This window comes from Corella eumyota, chromosome 5 (assembly GCF_963082875.1).
Source record: "Corella eumyota chromosome 5, kaCorEumy4.1, whole genome shotgun sequence".
In the NCBI taxonomy this organism is placed as follows: domain Eukaryota; kingdom Metazoa; phylum Chordata; class Ascidiacea; order Phlebobranchia; family Corellidae; genus Corella; species Corella eumyota.
The window spans coordinates 10132946-10148763 of NC_137494.1; the positions used below are offsets into that span (position 1 = coordinate 10132946).

The 15818-nt window shown below is 28.6% G+C and overlaps 1 protein-coding gene across 1 annotated transcript; it reads right to left on the reverse strand.

The window, feature by feature from the left end:
• Positions 1 to 729: 729 nt before the first annotated feature.
• LOC145751989 (hepatocyte growth factor-regulated tyrosine kinase substrate-like) lies at positions 730 to 14732 on the reverse strand. The gene is made up of 20 exons (XM_082568170.1): positions 14649 to 14732; positions 12998 to 13161; positions 12539 to 12631; positions 12244 to 12367; positions 8831 to 8883; positions 8497 to 8565; positions 8016 to 8140; positions 7291 to 7369; positions 6674 to 6865; positions 5073 to 5162; positions 4869 to 4961; positions 4396 to 4603; positions 3747 to 3919; positions 2974 to 3120; positions 2274 to 2429; positions 2089 to 2163; positions 1778 to 1829; positions 1399 to 1454; positions 1166 to 1303; positions 730 to 1029 (listed from the first exon to the last, which is right to left on the reverse strand). Exons 1-20 carry the CDS (start codon positions 14683 to 14685, stop codon positions 964 to 966), a joined length of 2190 nt encoding a protein of 729 aa, XP_082424296.1. The 5' UTR covers positions 14686 to 14732; the 3' UTR covers positions 730 to 963.
• Positions 14733 to 15818: the final 1086 nt, after the last annotated feature.

Here is a 15818-nt window from a genome sequence, read left to right on the forward strand (position 1 = left end):
GGTACACGATGTTTGTGTAAAAACAAACCTTTGTGATGTCACTATTATGACTCGACTAAAATGTAATAACTCATGGCTTGACTTCGACTCCTTATTTAAAAAATAATAAACTATGTAATAAATGGAAAATATAAATTCAAAATCAACCATTTACAACGTCCTTAAAAATCAGCGTTTTAAAGCATAAGTATTTTTTATAACACTGTTTATAGCTAAATAAATGCAATAGCAACAGCTACCTTACACTAATACAAAACTATGAACTAGCTAACTAGAAGTTAGTTAAAATATTTTCGACTAGTCCTTTTATAGAGCTACAGTTATCACGTTTTCTGGTTTAAGACTTACTGTTACATCCGGCGGCAAAATGCGTTTTTCTGGTCGAGCTTATGTTACCAGTATCTGCGCTATAGGCATGCAAAGTATAATATTTTTAGACGACAATTTACTCATTGCAGTTATTTAATATTAACACTTGCCTGCACTCTAAATTTTAGTCATTAACAATTTTTTTTTAATTATGGTCCTAAACATTCTAACCTTTTAATCTTAAAAGTAAAGAAATGTTCTCCATTGCGTGAATATTAGTAAAAGATAATATTAAATATGTATTATTTACTAATTTTTAAATTTTAGGCATACATGTATACTAATATTTGATATTTATATTTGAAACTTGCAAGTAGAATACCAAGTTTTAAAAAATTAATTATCAATTATAAATTATAATATTTATTTTTCACTGTTTATTTACTTGCAAAAAAGTGGCGTTATAATTTAGCGTCATGTTATATTTTCCGTTTTTGTAAATACACAAATTTAAACAATTAAAGCATACCAAAATTAATCAGAAATATATAAATTGTCTTTAGCTATGTAAAACATCAAAAAAAAAAAATTTACTAAAATATTTCTTCCTTAGAATGAAAACGCAAAAAATGATCACCAAAGTTTCACCAAAGTTTAATCAAAAGAAATTAAAAGATTTTGATTTTGCTCCGAAGAAATTTGTTGCTGATTTTGCATTTCCTAAAAAGAATATTCTTTTCACTCAAATTTTTAAACTTTAAAAACCAAAAAATAAATTAAAAATATTCTATATTCTTTTTTTTATTCTTTATTTGTATAAAAAAAATTTTTACAAACAATTACAATAATACCATACCTGCGGTGCATGTTGTTGATAATATTGCTGTTGTTGTTGCTGGTTGTATAGGTTGGGATCAATATGTTGAATGGGAGATGTTTGTTGTTGTGGGGTTGGTGTTGGTTGGGGGGTGGGAGGAGGTGCAGTGGCCATCACCTTATAAATAATAAATTTTTTTTTTAGTTTTTTTTAATTTAATTTTTAATCATTTAATGACAAAATGTTTATGGAAATAATTAAATGAGAATGACCTGTTGTGGCTGTTGTTGGGGCAAGTTGTTTGCCATTCCTCCCATGTTATAAGTATCTAAATTTAATAACACTTTTTTAAAGTCTTTAAGAAATAAAAATGCTATAGATTTTTTATTAAACAAAGATGTTGGAAAGCTAACTTAACAGGTTAAACTTAGTAAGTCCTGTCCTAACCAATGTCCTTGTTAACTTAAAACATATTAAATTAGTGATATTATTGGTCTTGTGAAGTTATTTTTTTGGCTTTTACTGCTAATGAAAATAAATTGAAGCCAATTCAAGTCTTCCAAGCCTTAATAAGTAATATACAATTATTTATCATTTAAAATAACAAAAAAGCTAACAATTTATTTTCACAACACAAGCAAGAGCGCTTACCCATATTTGATGACATCATCATCGGTTGTCCAACAGTTTGACCAGTATTACCCTAAATTTTTTTTAATTACAATTTACAATAGTTTTTACTTTATTTCAAATCTTAAGATAAAAATTAAGTCACCAAACATATTTTTAATAAAATTAAGAAAATATTAATAATTATTGAATTCAAAGATTTTAAAAATTAACCACAGATGCCATTGCAACAACAAATCTTAACATAATTTAAATTAAATTAGTATTTAACAAATTAATAAGTTTAATCCTTATTTAAATAAGTTTAAACAATATAAAATTAAAATCTTAACCTGGGAAAAATTTTGATCATATCCCTGCATTCCATAGTTACTGGGTTGGCCATAATTGTTAGGTTGTGTGTAATTCTGTTATTAATTTAATTGGTTATTTTTCTAGATTTCAAGATTGCTCAAAAGCTGACAATCAAATTAATTTTAAGCCAAATTTAGTACAATCACGTAAAAAAATGTTGCACCATATTTTGTTGTTGTGGTTGTTGTTGTGACTGTTGTTGAACTTGGGGTGGCCCCATGTTTTGTTGATAATTATATTGTTGAAACTGTTGTGGTTGTTGTTGCTGTTTTTGTTGTTGTCCCATTGTTGCATCACCAGGCTGCTGGTTTGCCATGTACTTAAACAAAAAACACATAAAAAACTTCACCATTTGTTTTCACATGCCTTTAAACCTTTAATGAATATATTAAACTACTACCATAAATATGTTATATTTTGTATCACTTTAAAGTAATAAGTTTTTTTATTTTTATCAGGGAAGGATGTGATATTGTGACGTGTTTAAAATATACGTAAACGCCAGACTCAAGGACAAATAGCAGGTTATTGGTATAGCTGTAACCAATACTTTCGGCTTGTAGCCCACTGCCATGACCGGTATATTACACTAATATGTTATTTTCATATAATCTTCCATATCAGATAAAATTAACATCTGTAATAAGCCTCCAATACAAAAAAATGTGGTTTGCTGTGCATGGGTAAATTATCAAGAGCAAATATTGCAAGCTGCGACCATTAACAACAACCAAAATGCAGCTCTTAGGGCAAGCAACTGACTAGTTCTATTAAATAAATTAAAAATTGAACAATAACTGTTTGAAAAAACAAAAACAACTGTAACAATTCGAAAATACTTTATCTTCATAAATAAAAACTACCTGGGTGTTGTAGCCAGCAATAAGCATAGAAGGTTGCATTGCACGTTGTTGAATAAATTGTTTTTGTTGTTCTAACCTTGCTTGTCGAGCTGATTCTTGCTCAGCCATTCGTTGCAATGCCATTTGTCGCTGATAAGCCAAATATTCCTACACAAGAGATATATATTGATATTCTTGATATTACTAGTTAGTTTAATTGATGAAAAAATTACAACTTTAAGCTAAGCAATGCTATTATAAGACAGCTCGGACAAAGCCGAAGGTTATTGTTTTGATAAGTGTTGGTACAATAAGCACCTTTACCAAGTCTGATGTAACATGGTAGCAGTGGGTTTCAAACTAAGGTCCAAACATATGGACATATGATGTTTAGTGCCCTTTTTAAATGTTCACCAAATGGGTTATTTATATACTACTGAAAATCATTTTGCTGAATGGACTTTTGATAAAAAACCACTTGCCTGCCTGTAAATGGCATATATCAAGAACGTTTTTTATCAACCTTAAAAAATGCTATCTAATTTCTAAAAATAATGTTGACCTAAATTTAAATAAAATGTTGATACTTTGGTTTTCCGAAAAGTGTGCAATTGACAAAATAAATTTCGAGAATATGGGCGGATACATTGGTATTTTGGTTTTCCGAAAAATCTCCAATTGACATGGATACAGAAAATGGGTAGATAAACGTGAATACAGAAAATAGGTAGATAAATAATCGTAAACACATTCAAATTTATTAGACACAAAAATATATTTGACCAAAAACAAACCTGTTTTTTCTGTCGCATGACTTCAAGTTTTTGAGCCATTTGAATTTGGCGTTGCCGTTCAGCTTCTTCTGCTTGTCGTTGAAGTTTAAGTTGATGTTCTGTTCTTAGGGCATCCAACGCAGCCCTTGCATCTTTAATTTGTGCCAGTTTATCCTGTAGAGCTTCCTGGTGCACTGTGGAAAAAAAACTATATAAATAAATTTGATTTTTTATTTTTTTATTTATTTTATATATATAGTAATTTAAACAATACCTAATCGGTTATCTTAAGATTATACATGTTATTTTTTAAACAAACTATTTTTTAAATAAACCTAAGCAGTATTTTCATTTTATATTTTTAAGTCAAGGGTATGTTAAAGAAAATAGAACCTTCGGCTTTACAACTTGATGTCATTTATTTTATCACAACTGTTTTAAAGCCCTATTAACTTTTGCTAAGTCTAAAACCAATCTGCAGTTTCATTATCCCAAACTGTCAAATTCAACTAGAGATTAGGTTGGGGAGACAAGTGTTTCTTGAAGTTCAGGCTATAAAGTCAACCTCTTACATCAAGGATTAGGATATTCAAAGTTTCATAAAATATTTATAAAATTGCCATAAATTCTTTATATATATTATTTTTGTAAGAAAAATTTTGTTGCTTACATCTTTTCTCCTCCAACTCATTCATCAACTTAATTAACTCCGGATGAGTATTATTGATGCTTTGGAACAATGACTGGACTGCAGAGTCATTTGCAATCGATCTTCCCCTCATTTGATCTGACCGCATCCGGTTTGTAAAGATCTCCACGCTGGTCCTGAGGTTCTGAAGAAGTTCCTCATGATTTGGCATGTCACTTGTTTGCAGTTGCTATAAAAATAGAAAGACTGTCTTAAAATATTGGCTTTCAACATTTTCCTCAAACTATAAGTGCAAATAAAATTTTGATACTAAAACAAATTTAAATTACCAATTTTTTGTATATAAAAACCAGTTAGCTTAATAATAATAATAAAGCATTAGGTTTTGTTAAATATTTAAAAAAAAAATTTTCAGAATAAAATATCTATCAGATCTAAACAAACAGTTTAGTTTTAAGAAAAAGATAAAATGTGATACAAATAAAATAAACTACCTCCTCTTCCTTATTATTTTCTTGAACTTGAGGATCAACTTTCTCCTGAACCTCCACTTCTTCACTATTCATCTTTTTCTTACTTGATTTCTCCTAAAAATATTAAAAATGTTATAAATATAATTTTTTTACTCCTATTTTAATTAGTAAGCAGAGAAATTTTAAAAGCAGAGAGTTGTAAATTATAAAAAAATTTTCTAAGACCTTATTAGATTGTTGATCCTGATTTTCCTTCTTTTTATCCCAATAAGATCGATTCAAATATCTCGCAAGATCGGGGTCCTGCTCAGGATCCTAAATAATATTATTAACGTAAGCAACATTTTAGACAAAAAACTAAACCCCCGAACAGAAGTAAGGGATGGGTAGGGGGGGATAAATAAGGGTAATTTTTGGCAGTTTTTTAATTTGGTGTAGGTTTTTTTTTTAATTTACCAATGTCTATTTTCTAAAAGCTTAGGGTGGTTTAACGATTACACCAGTATTATTGATAACTTGACATTAGTAATTGCCACGTTGACTACTTACCTAAAATACCCAAAACATAAAAGCTCGTAAAATCACACTAACTACAATTCAAGTCTTTAGGTTTATTAAAATATTCACTTATTATGTTTGTAACAATTTATACAAAGTTTGGGTCATATTAAAATTTAGTAAAAATAAAATGATTTAAACAATAAAATATATAATACTAATGAAAGATTCTTAAATTTAAGTCATTAAAACCTTGGAATAGTAATATTGATAATTTTGCTTTTATATTAAGTCACGTTATTTAAAACTATACAGCAAATTTAAAAAAAAATACTTTAACTTACATACATAATTATTACAAATTAAAGCTAAATTTAGTATAATATATTCAACTTACTATAATATTATTTTAACTTACAAATTAAAGCTATATTTAGTATAATATATATATATAAGCCCTATGCAAGGTAAAACCTAATATTATTCATAATTTAACTTACCTTACTTACGTTATAACATTACATTAAAATTAATATATTTTTCAGTTATAAATCCACCCTAAACTAAATTGTATATCTTTATACATATATATTTAAAATATTATTTTATCTATACAATTATATTAAAATGTACATCTACCATTTAAAACTTAAAACAAGTACTAACAAATCTTATAACTTAAACTTCAGTATAATAACTTCCAATTAGTATTTTTTTATTCACCATATGAAGGATAAGCTTCAAGGCACAAACAATCTACTTTGTTTAAACAATCACTCAAGTGTGATATCACAGCAGGGCAAAAAAACTTAACACAGGGTTAGAAATAAGAATTACATGTCTTAAAAGATATTAAATTTTTAAAATATAACTTTTAAAAAACATTTTAAAGTTTATCATTTTTATATTAATTTGGATAATTTTTCTTTTTTAACCAATTTTATTAGGTTTTAAGTGATTCAAATTATTTCTTTTTAACACATTAACTGTTAATTACTGTAATCTACATATTCTATCTATCTATAAATATATATATATGCCCAACTTCTTTAATTCTAAAATAAAAAGTGTCATCTGCAAAAAATAAGAGGCACCCATTTAACTAATTTAACTAGAATACAACTTAATGAATGATGACCAAAATAAAAAACCTTTAAAATCAAAAACTTACATTTGTAGTGGTTAAGTGAATGCAAAAGTTAGTTACAACCTTATTACAACAAGTAAATTGCAGCCACTGGGGCAACCAATCATTGAGTTGATTTTAATTTTAAAAATTCGAAAAAATCATTAAATTAATTTAATGTAAAAAATGTAAATTAACTTACAACTTCATGAACTTGTTGTTGCTGCTGCTGCTGCTGCTGTTGTTGTTGCGGCTGAACTTTAGTGACCTTGTTCACTGAAGCATACTCATTTCTAATTCGATGTTTGTTTTCCTGTTCATCCAATGAAAGTGCAAGAGCAAGTTGAAGCTCCTCCTCTTCTTTTAGTTGAGCTTCATCATGTTTTGGAGGCTCCTAGAAGAAAGATTACAAAAAAATTGGTATGTCTAAAACAATTTTTAAACATTTAAATAAGGGGCTTTGTCATTTTTAAATAGTTAAAAAACAGTATGTGCCCATATTATCAAAAAACCATTTAACCGAAAACCAAAATTTAGGTTAAAATTTTTATGAAATTTTAAGGACATTTCTTAGATAATAGGGTTATTGGTTTAATAAAAAATGTCTCATTGTACATAAAATGACGTTTCAATTAAAAGATTTTTATCAAGTGACAGTTATTAAAAAAGGTGCAATGTGCATGCAGGAAATAAAAACAATAACAAAAATTCTAAATCTTAATAACACAATTTTTTTAGAACAACAATATTTACCTTTAATTTTGACAAAATAAGTGTTTTAATATTAAATATATAATTTCACAAAAATTTTAATCCAACCTGGCTTTGTTTTGAAAGTGAACTGTTCAAATATTCAGCTGGAAGATCACTCTCTGATGATCCAGTTGTCTTGCTTTTTCTGAATATTTTTATTTATTACAACACACAAACTATACCGACAACTTAAAACAGTTGTTGAGGCAATATATTTTACTTAATGTTAAAAATCTGAGCTTCGCTCTTGACATGTTACAGCATGTCTAAGTAATAAGCCATCAGCCAATATATATTCACTGACACTTATCAAACCAAAAATTACAGACTATGTGTCAAAACTAGGTTAATAAATTTAAAAATAGCAATTTAACACTAATTGTGGGTAACAAAAGTTACTTCCATCATTGGGATGTAAAAAAAATTCTTAAAGTGGTGACATGGGTTAGTGGTTCGAATACTTGGCTTCACAATATAAGATCGTGGGTTTAATTCCCACTGCTTCCATAGCACCTTTGAGTAAAATGATATAGCTAGTACAAGCTTTTGTTAAGATAAACCCCAATCAGCAGGTTTGTTAAGGATAATTGATATTCCAAACTGTCCAAACCAACACAGGATTGGTACAGCTTGTAACCAAATCCACAGTACTAAAAATCACCAAATAAATCTGTCTATAACGTAGCTTAAAACATAAAAAACTGCTATTTGTGGTCTGCAAGTAAATTATAACAATTAAAATGCGGCCTAGAAAGTGGGCAATTAAAAAGTACAATTTAGGCAAGAATTACTTAGTAAGGTCATGATAGCAGGAATCACAAACTCTAACTTCCTTTTCGATTCCAAACTTTGGAATAATAGCTTGCTTGCTTGTGCATTTGTTACAAAATATTCCACCACAAGCTCTACAGTGATGCTGTAAAAAAAGTTAAAAATTAACTTTATTTTGTCACATTATTTTTATTTGAACAAACTTAAAAAAATTGGCCAAGGATTATAAAACAAGGGACCTGTTAAGTTAATACAACAGCACTTATAGTGTTTCATCAAACAAAAACGTTCTAAAAAACATTTAGGAAGTGGTTTGTGGTGTAAAAATAAAACCATTTTTGGCCTTATATTTTTTGCAGTTTAGTTTAGAGTTATAACTGCAATTTAATCCGCTAATATAAGTAACATAATATACAGGTAACTACACTTAACTCTGTTAAACTGTGTGTATGTTGTAAATACATTAAAAGTTTATGTCTTAAAATGTCACATGGAAAATACCTTTCTTTGCACAATACCAAACTCAGTTTTACATTTCTGACATTCGTCCCCTTCACTCCAAGTTGGTGCCTGTAACAAAAATTAATTACCTAGTAAAAATGTTTTATTAATTATTTTACAATTTGGACAAGTAAAACAAAAGTTTTAATTTTTTTTGTGGTACAAAAAGATATGGGTTTAATTCCAATTGTTGTTGCAAATTAACAAAGGTAAAAAAATATATGTAACTAGTGACAAGTAAACAAAATAATTTATTTGTTTACAACATGTAACAGTTGTTATAACAGATTGAAAATAAATTACAAACAATAAGAAATGTATAATTTATACCAACCTTCTCAGACTTAAACATATCAGGTGTATTAGATATGGCAGGAAATGAGTAACCTAAAAAAATAAAAACGCTAAATTATATAAATAAAAAGCTAAATTATATATATTGAATTGAAGATTTTTTGAGTTAGTTATACTTCTAGGAGGCAAACTTTTAAGACTAGAATAGGGCGACATCAATTACATCGTACAAGCATTTAGCTGTTTTAATTTTGACCATTATAAAACTCAGGGGCGCCGACTTCTAGGGGGGCAGAGGGGCACCGCCCCCCATGTTTTTTAGGCTAAAGGGGCTTTCCCTGACTAAAAACGGAAAATACGTAATTTAAACTACCAAAAAGCGTTAATATATTAATTCCCGTTGTTTATTATTGTTTTTAAAAATTCGTGCGTAACTTATAAATGCCATTTAAAATATCGAAAGATTAATGGAAATGCGTAATTATGCACAGCGTGAGAAGCCAAGCCGAGCAGCGGGGTTTCTGAATATAATGACCAAACGCAATTGTCCACTTTTAAAATTTAATATAAAACTTAGTCATTTTATACCAGTATTATGCAAAGAAAGCATGTCTAAAAAACAATCTAGCAAGCGTATTGATTCTTTTTTTACACCTTTGCCAAAAAAATTGAAACAAAATGTAGTAGATTCAGAAATACAAATAGACGAGTCGCAAGATTTAATAGAAGAAACTGGTAGTACTGCACCTTCGACTTCATCAAACCTCGGTAAAAGTGTTGATCATAGAAAATTTCAAAGTAGTTGGAAAAAAGATCATCCTTGGATTTTATACGACGAGCTTCTGGATGTAGCAAAATGCGAAATATGTACGTGGGCATTTCAAACTGGGAAGGTATCTCAAAATACGAAGCGAATACTTCAGGCTAAGGGTGGCATATGGATTACCGGGTACAGAAACTGGAAAAAGGGAAAATATGCATTTGACAAACATGCTACTAGTACATACCACAAAGATTGTCACACTTCAAAAATATTTAACTCAGGAAAAAGCGGCACTGATTTAATTGGCAAAATGCGTTTAATCACAAACAAAACTAATGCAGAAAATAGAAAGGCGCTTGATGCAATTTTCGATGTTATTTTAAATTTAGCACGCCAAGGACAAGCATTAAGAGGCCACACAGATGAAAGTTCAAATCTTCAAGTTTTTATGAATGTTTTAAAAGGCCACAGTTCGCATGTCAAAACCTGGCTTGATAGACATTATAGGTATAAATGGATGAGCCACGACATACAAAATGAAATTTTGGAAATGTGCGCCCATAAAGTATTGCGTGTGATAGTGCAAAGGGTTAAAAATGCAAAATTCTTTAGCCTGATTGCTGATGAAACGACCGATTTGTCGTGCAAAGAACAACTTTCTATTTGTGTTCGCTATGTGGATTCGTCCTACAACATCTACGAAGATTTTTTAGGAATGCACTGTGTCGTTAAGACCAATGCAAAATCATTGTTTATTGTAATTAAGTCCGCATTGCTCTCGTTGGGGATTGATATTCGTGATTGTAGAGGACAAGCCTATGACGGCGCAGCTAATATGAGAGGCCATTTGCGGGGTTTGCAGGCCTTGTTTAAGGAGGAAAACCCACTGGCTTCCTATGTTTATTGCGCAGGTCACCAACTTAACTTGGTAGTGCAAGATGCTTTTAACGCAAGTCATGATGGCATGAACGCATTAAATGCCTTAAATGCCACTGTAAAATTTATTAAAGGCTCGCCCAAACGACTTGCAATGTTTGAGGAATTTGTGTTGGGTAACGAAGAGCATACTTTAACACTGCGACCCCTTTGCCCAACTCGTTGGGTTTTGCGCCTTCCTGCTGTTAATGCCTTCTTGCAAAATTATGAAGGAATACTTGATTGGCTGCATGAAGTGTCAAAAACCAACGACGCTGATATATTGACAAAAAATAAGGCCAGGTCACTACTATCGTTGTTAGAAACTTTTTCTACATATTTTATGATTCGTTTATTCCAACGTTTACTAATTTCTTTTAATCTTGTACATGTCGTTATACAAAAAAGGGTATTTCGATTGGAAAATGCAAGTCGTTACTGGGGAATTTGATTGATGTTATATCTGCCGACGCTGGTTCTATCGTAAACGCAAGTGAGTTTTTTAATAGTGTCAAAGAAGCTGCAGTGTGTTTAAAAATAAATCTACCTTCTATTAGAATAAGTCGCTGCCGATCTTCCAATGATACAACCACTGTTGAAGACTATTACAAAAAAATATATGTAGACATTTTAACTTGCGCTTCTTCTTCCCTTTTAACTCGGTACGAAGCCGACAGTTTACAAACAGTAGAAACTATGGAAAATCTACTGTCGGGCAACTTACAAATTTCTAAAGAAGAAGTGGAAAAAGGATTTCCTGATTTACAATATGACGCCCTTGCTACGGAAATTACCCAATTTAAATCTTACAAAATACACAAAGGTTTGGACGATGTGGTTACACCTGAAAATTTAACAAAGTTGTTTCGTGATACTGACTCTCTTCAAGCATTTTTTCCAAGCATTGCCACTATTTTAAAACTTTATTTAACTTTGCCCTGCACATCATGTGAAGCTGAACGTTCGTTTAGTACTTTGCGTAGAGTGAAAACCTATCTACGAACAACAATGACGCAAAAACGTCTTAATCATGCATGTGTTTTATCTTCACATAAAGAAATTGTGGACAAATTAAACAAAACTGAACTAATAAATGAATTTATTTCAAAAAATGACATTCGAAAAAACGCGTTTGCATGAAGCAAACCTGCTTATCGTTAATGTGTTTTTGTTTGTTTTAAGTGTTTTTTGAGTATAAAATGTACCATTTTTTTAATTTTTTGTTGTTTTTTTAGTTTTGAAAAAATAAAAAGTAATTAGTAAAAACAGCCGAATAAAACTATATTTCTTAGCGAGTATTATACATCTGTTTTTAAAATGACGCGCATAGATTCTTGATACTTTTTTAATCTCTAATTTACACACAAGGCTTTTTATTTCGCTATAATTCCTTTTATTTATACGCTGTCTAATGACGTCATAAAAATCCCCCGCCCCCCGTAAATTTATACGAAGTCGGCGCTTATGAAAAACTAATGGTAATTTGGAAACAAAATACCAACTAAGTTATGGATATTTTTAGTTAACCTTATTATTAGTAAGAATAAAATAAATCATGTTATTTTTACAAGAACATTGATTACAGTCTGGTAGTATCAGTGTCAAATATAGTACCAGTCACAACATCATACTCAAAGTTTTTGCATCGATGCCACATTATCCACCCTCAGACCAGGCCTTTATAAATGGCTATAACAACACAACACATCCTTTCCAAAGTAAACATAAAATAAATCACCTTGGGTCGGACACAAAATAAAAAAAATATTGACTACCTTCGGCCTTCATAACATTGTAAAGGTTGACAGCAACTTTGTAGTCTGATTTGTTTTTAAATCCGACTCCCCAAGCTTGGATAATTTCTAGCAGCAAGTTTTTTACATTATCAGCTTTCGTGTTCTTTAAAGTAAAAAAATATCGAAAAGTAACTAAATGTTAGCACGCTTAATATTGAAATATTTTTTACTAAACCAAGTTTTTTTTTTTTGGGTAAATACATAAAGCTTTTAACAAAAGATTTAAATTAATTTAAAGATAACAAATAAAATTTTAAAGTGGAAAAGTACTTACCCTAACAAGATCCTTAACTTGTTCCATGAAAGATTCAGTTATTACTTCAGAGTGAATTGATTCTCCACAATTTTTCATAACTGTGTCTAAAACCTGTTACAAATTGTTATTAAAATTGTAATATTGTTAAATCTATTTATTCTAGATGTAAAAAAGGTGAGTTCTTATGTCTAAACATGAGGTAGCATTTGTTACACCTATTCATTTTGGGCTTTGCAGGGTTGACAATATTTATAGGTTGAGAGTTAACACCATTTACACCTGTGTCATTAAAAATTATATATATACTATAATTATATTATTATAATGGTATTGGAATTTTCTAGTTACTTTAAAGTTAAAAAAATAAATAAAATTAAGTATCACCATTAGGAAAAATATGACTAAAAATAGTTTGAACGAAACTAACTTATAAGTTTACTTGAATCGAAAATTTAATTTATAATATATGTAACTCACACTAATAACAAAGAATTGAACATGAGGATTTTTCTCCTCCAGGACTCTTGTTTTAATCAAGGATGCTGCCTCCCTAGGCTTCACATCTCCTCCTCTAATCATGTCACACATCTGCAACATCCCATCGAGGTCCGGCTCCAGAAGAAGATTGGAAGTCGATTTATCTTGAAATTTTGTTTTATTTTATTTAATGTTGGTGAAAAAACAATAATTTTTTGCTTTAATCTTTTAAATAAACTTCAATTATGGCAATTAGACAGTTTTCATTTCTGATAACAAACCAAATTTTGCAGTATATAAGGTTTGTTTATAAAATTTTTGATTCTTTAACAAAAACTTTCAGCAGTAACAAATTAACAAACTAGATTTATTTGACAATTAAAATATGATTTAAAATCATATGATTACTTTTAACATAAATCTTTACAGGTAAATCAGTTTAAGCATGAGCAGTGCTTAATTAAAAAAAGAAAATAAATTATTAGATTAAATATTAGGTTTTTCATTATTAGCTTAAATAGTAGGGTTTTGCCCTACTACCATTTGTCTTATTGTAACTGAACAACAAAATATACCTAAAAATTTAATAACACTATTTCTTAAATTTCACTAATCAATTAGAAATTTTATTGTTACAAACAAAAAGAAAATTGAAATTTTAACTCATTTATCCTTTATTGGTATTACATATACATTACACCAAATTTTAAATGCTGAAAATAATCTTTAATTTTAAATAAACAAACAAGTTTTTAAATGTTGATAATAAACAAAACAAATAATTATTTTTTGTCCCAGTTTTAAGTTGATATTAAAAGGATAACCATCGGATCAAATTTTATTGGCCTAAAAGTAATACCCCTATATACCTTTTATTAAATAATTAAGCATTTGAATTAATAAACAATCAAAAATTATTTTTTATTATTATATGTTTTTAAATTACAATTATCATAATAGACAGACAAAATGTTAAATAGAGATATTCATTATTGAATAAACAAACAATTACTAAATATAAGTAATAAACTAATAATAATTAATTCTTAAACCGTTCTTAAGTTATTGATACCATGATATATATTTTTTTGTATATATCTTTATCCTTAATGTGGAAAAGTCTAATGTGCGACTTAAACATAGTTTAACATTAGTTACTCTAACCCAGTCTCGAGTTGCCTATGGCAGTTTGAGATATTATAGATTATAATTGCCTGATAATTATACTGCTGATTAAGTGCTGGCTCAGCAGGAGCTTTTACCGTTTATAGTGCCTTAATCAAGGGCGCTACAGCATGAGATCAGTGGGGATTAAACCCACAACATCATGTGTGGTGTAGCAAGTGTTCTTACCACTACATCACGCTGCCGAGTATGATTGACTAAAATTTAAAAAACTTAATGATGACCTTTAAATTTTATTAAACAAACACTCATTAATTAGTAATAAATAAATTTGCAAAATAGAACAATTGTATAACAATATGATAGTCGATAGTGAATGACATACTTAAATTTTAAAGAAACAAGTAAAATTTTTATAAACAGATAAAAAAGGACTGTTTGGAGGCTTAGAAATAATTTGATTCCTTTTAAACCTTTAAATATTAAATTTTTAAATCTCAATTGAATCAATCGTATTTAAAATTACCTAAAACTTTTTCGAAGGCTGATTTCGAACGAAACATTTTCAGATTTCTTTGTTTTTGTGTTTATTTTTTAACAAAAATTAACTAAAAAACAGTTTAATGTTATAATGTAATCTATGATTTTAAATTTTAACTAAAACTTGCTATCTTAGTCAAAACTATGCGCCATTCATGTAATTAAGCTTTTTGTTTTATAACGAAGAATAAATTTCAGATTATTAATGTGATCAGCTGACTTAAAATAGGAAAGGTTACTTTTTGTGTTCTGTTTCATGCAATGATAAACACTAGATGGCTGACTTGCAAAAATTAAATTAAATTCTTAAACGGAAAACAGAAATTAAGCCCCAAAAGCCATTATCGAGAAAAAAACGCGTTTTTTTAGTTAAATGGCGATTTTTAATTAATAATTTAAAAAAAATTCAAATATTTCTTATTTACAAACACTTTAAAATTATGACATTTTGTTGTTATAAAATTAGACTTTTTTAAATTTTTTTAGACTAGAATTTTTTTGAGGCTTAACTTTTAAATCTCTAAAGTTACCAATAGACCTAAGCAACTAACTATTATTACTCTAATATGTAAATTAACTTAAAAAACGTTTATTGTAGATATCTGGCTGTCAGCTTGTAAACTTAGCAAACTTTAGCAATTTGAGTGCTCATGTCTACCAACACACATAGAAGAAAACAATTTAAATATATTTAATTTTTTTAATTGTTTACATAAACTTTTCAACTTAAAAAAAAGCTTATATATAGTTTTATATAAGATGTTTGTTTCAAGTTTGATTAATATTATGCATTGTTGTAAAATTAGATAAAAAAATTCTAATAATTTTTATGTAAAATTGCAAATTTATCTAATTAGTATTATAATGAATTTATATCATCAATATATTATAATTATTCTTTGGTTTATTTAACAATAAAAAGCTAAAATATTAACTTGTGCAGCGTCTATAATTCCAATTATCAAATAAAAAAGTGTAAAGTTAATTTTTACAATTTTTTTCTAAATAAAAAACTATTTGAAAAATGAGTCACTGCAACGAAACGAGCAAAATTGCCAAAACAATTTTTGACCAGTTGTTTAACATTTTAAATTTTAAAAATCCCCTTGGAAAGGGCTTTAAGCAACCTTTTAAACTATATAAAAAGGGCTGGAGA

Coding starts and splice junctions, on each gene's coding strand:
- LOC145751989 (XM_082568170.1), bottom strand. CDS start 14,685: ATGTTTCGTTCGAAATCAGCCTTCGAAAAAGTTTTAG. Junction 12,368..12,538: donor AAGTTAAGGATCTTGTTAGG/GTAAGTACTTTT, acceptor TTTACTTTAAAG/AACACGAAAGCTGATAATGT. Junction 2,164..2,273: donor AACCACAACAACAAAATATG/GTGCAACATTTT, acceptor AATTAATAACAG/AATTACACACAACCTAACAA.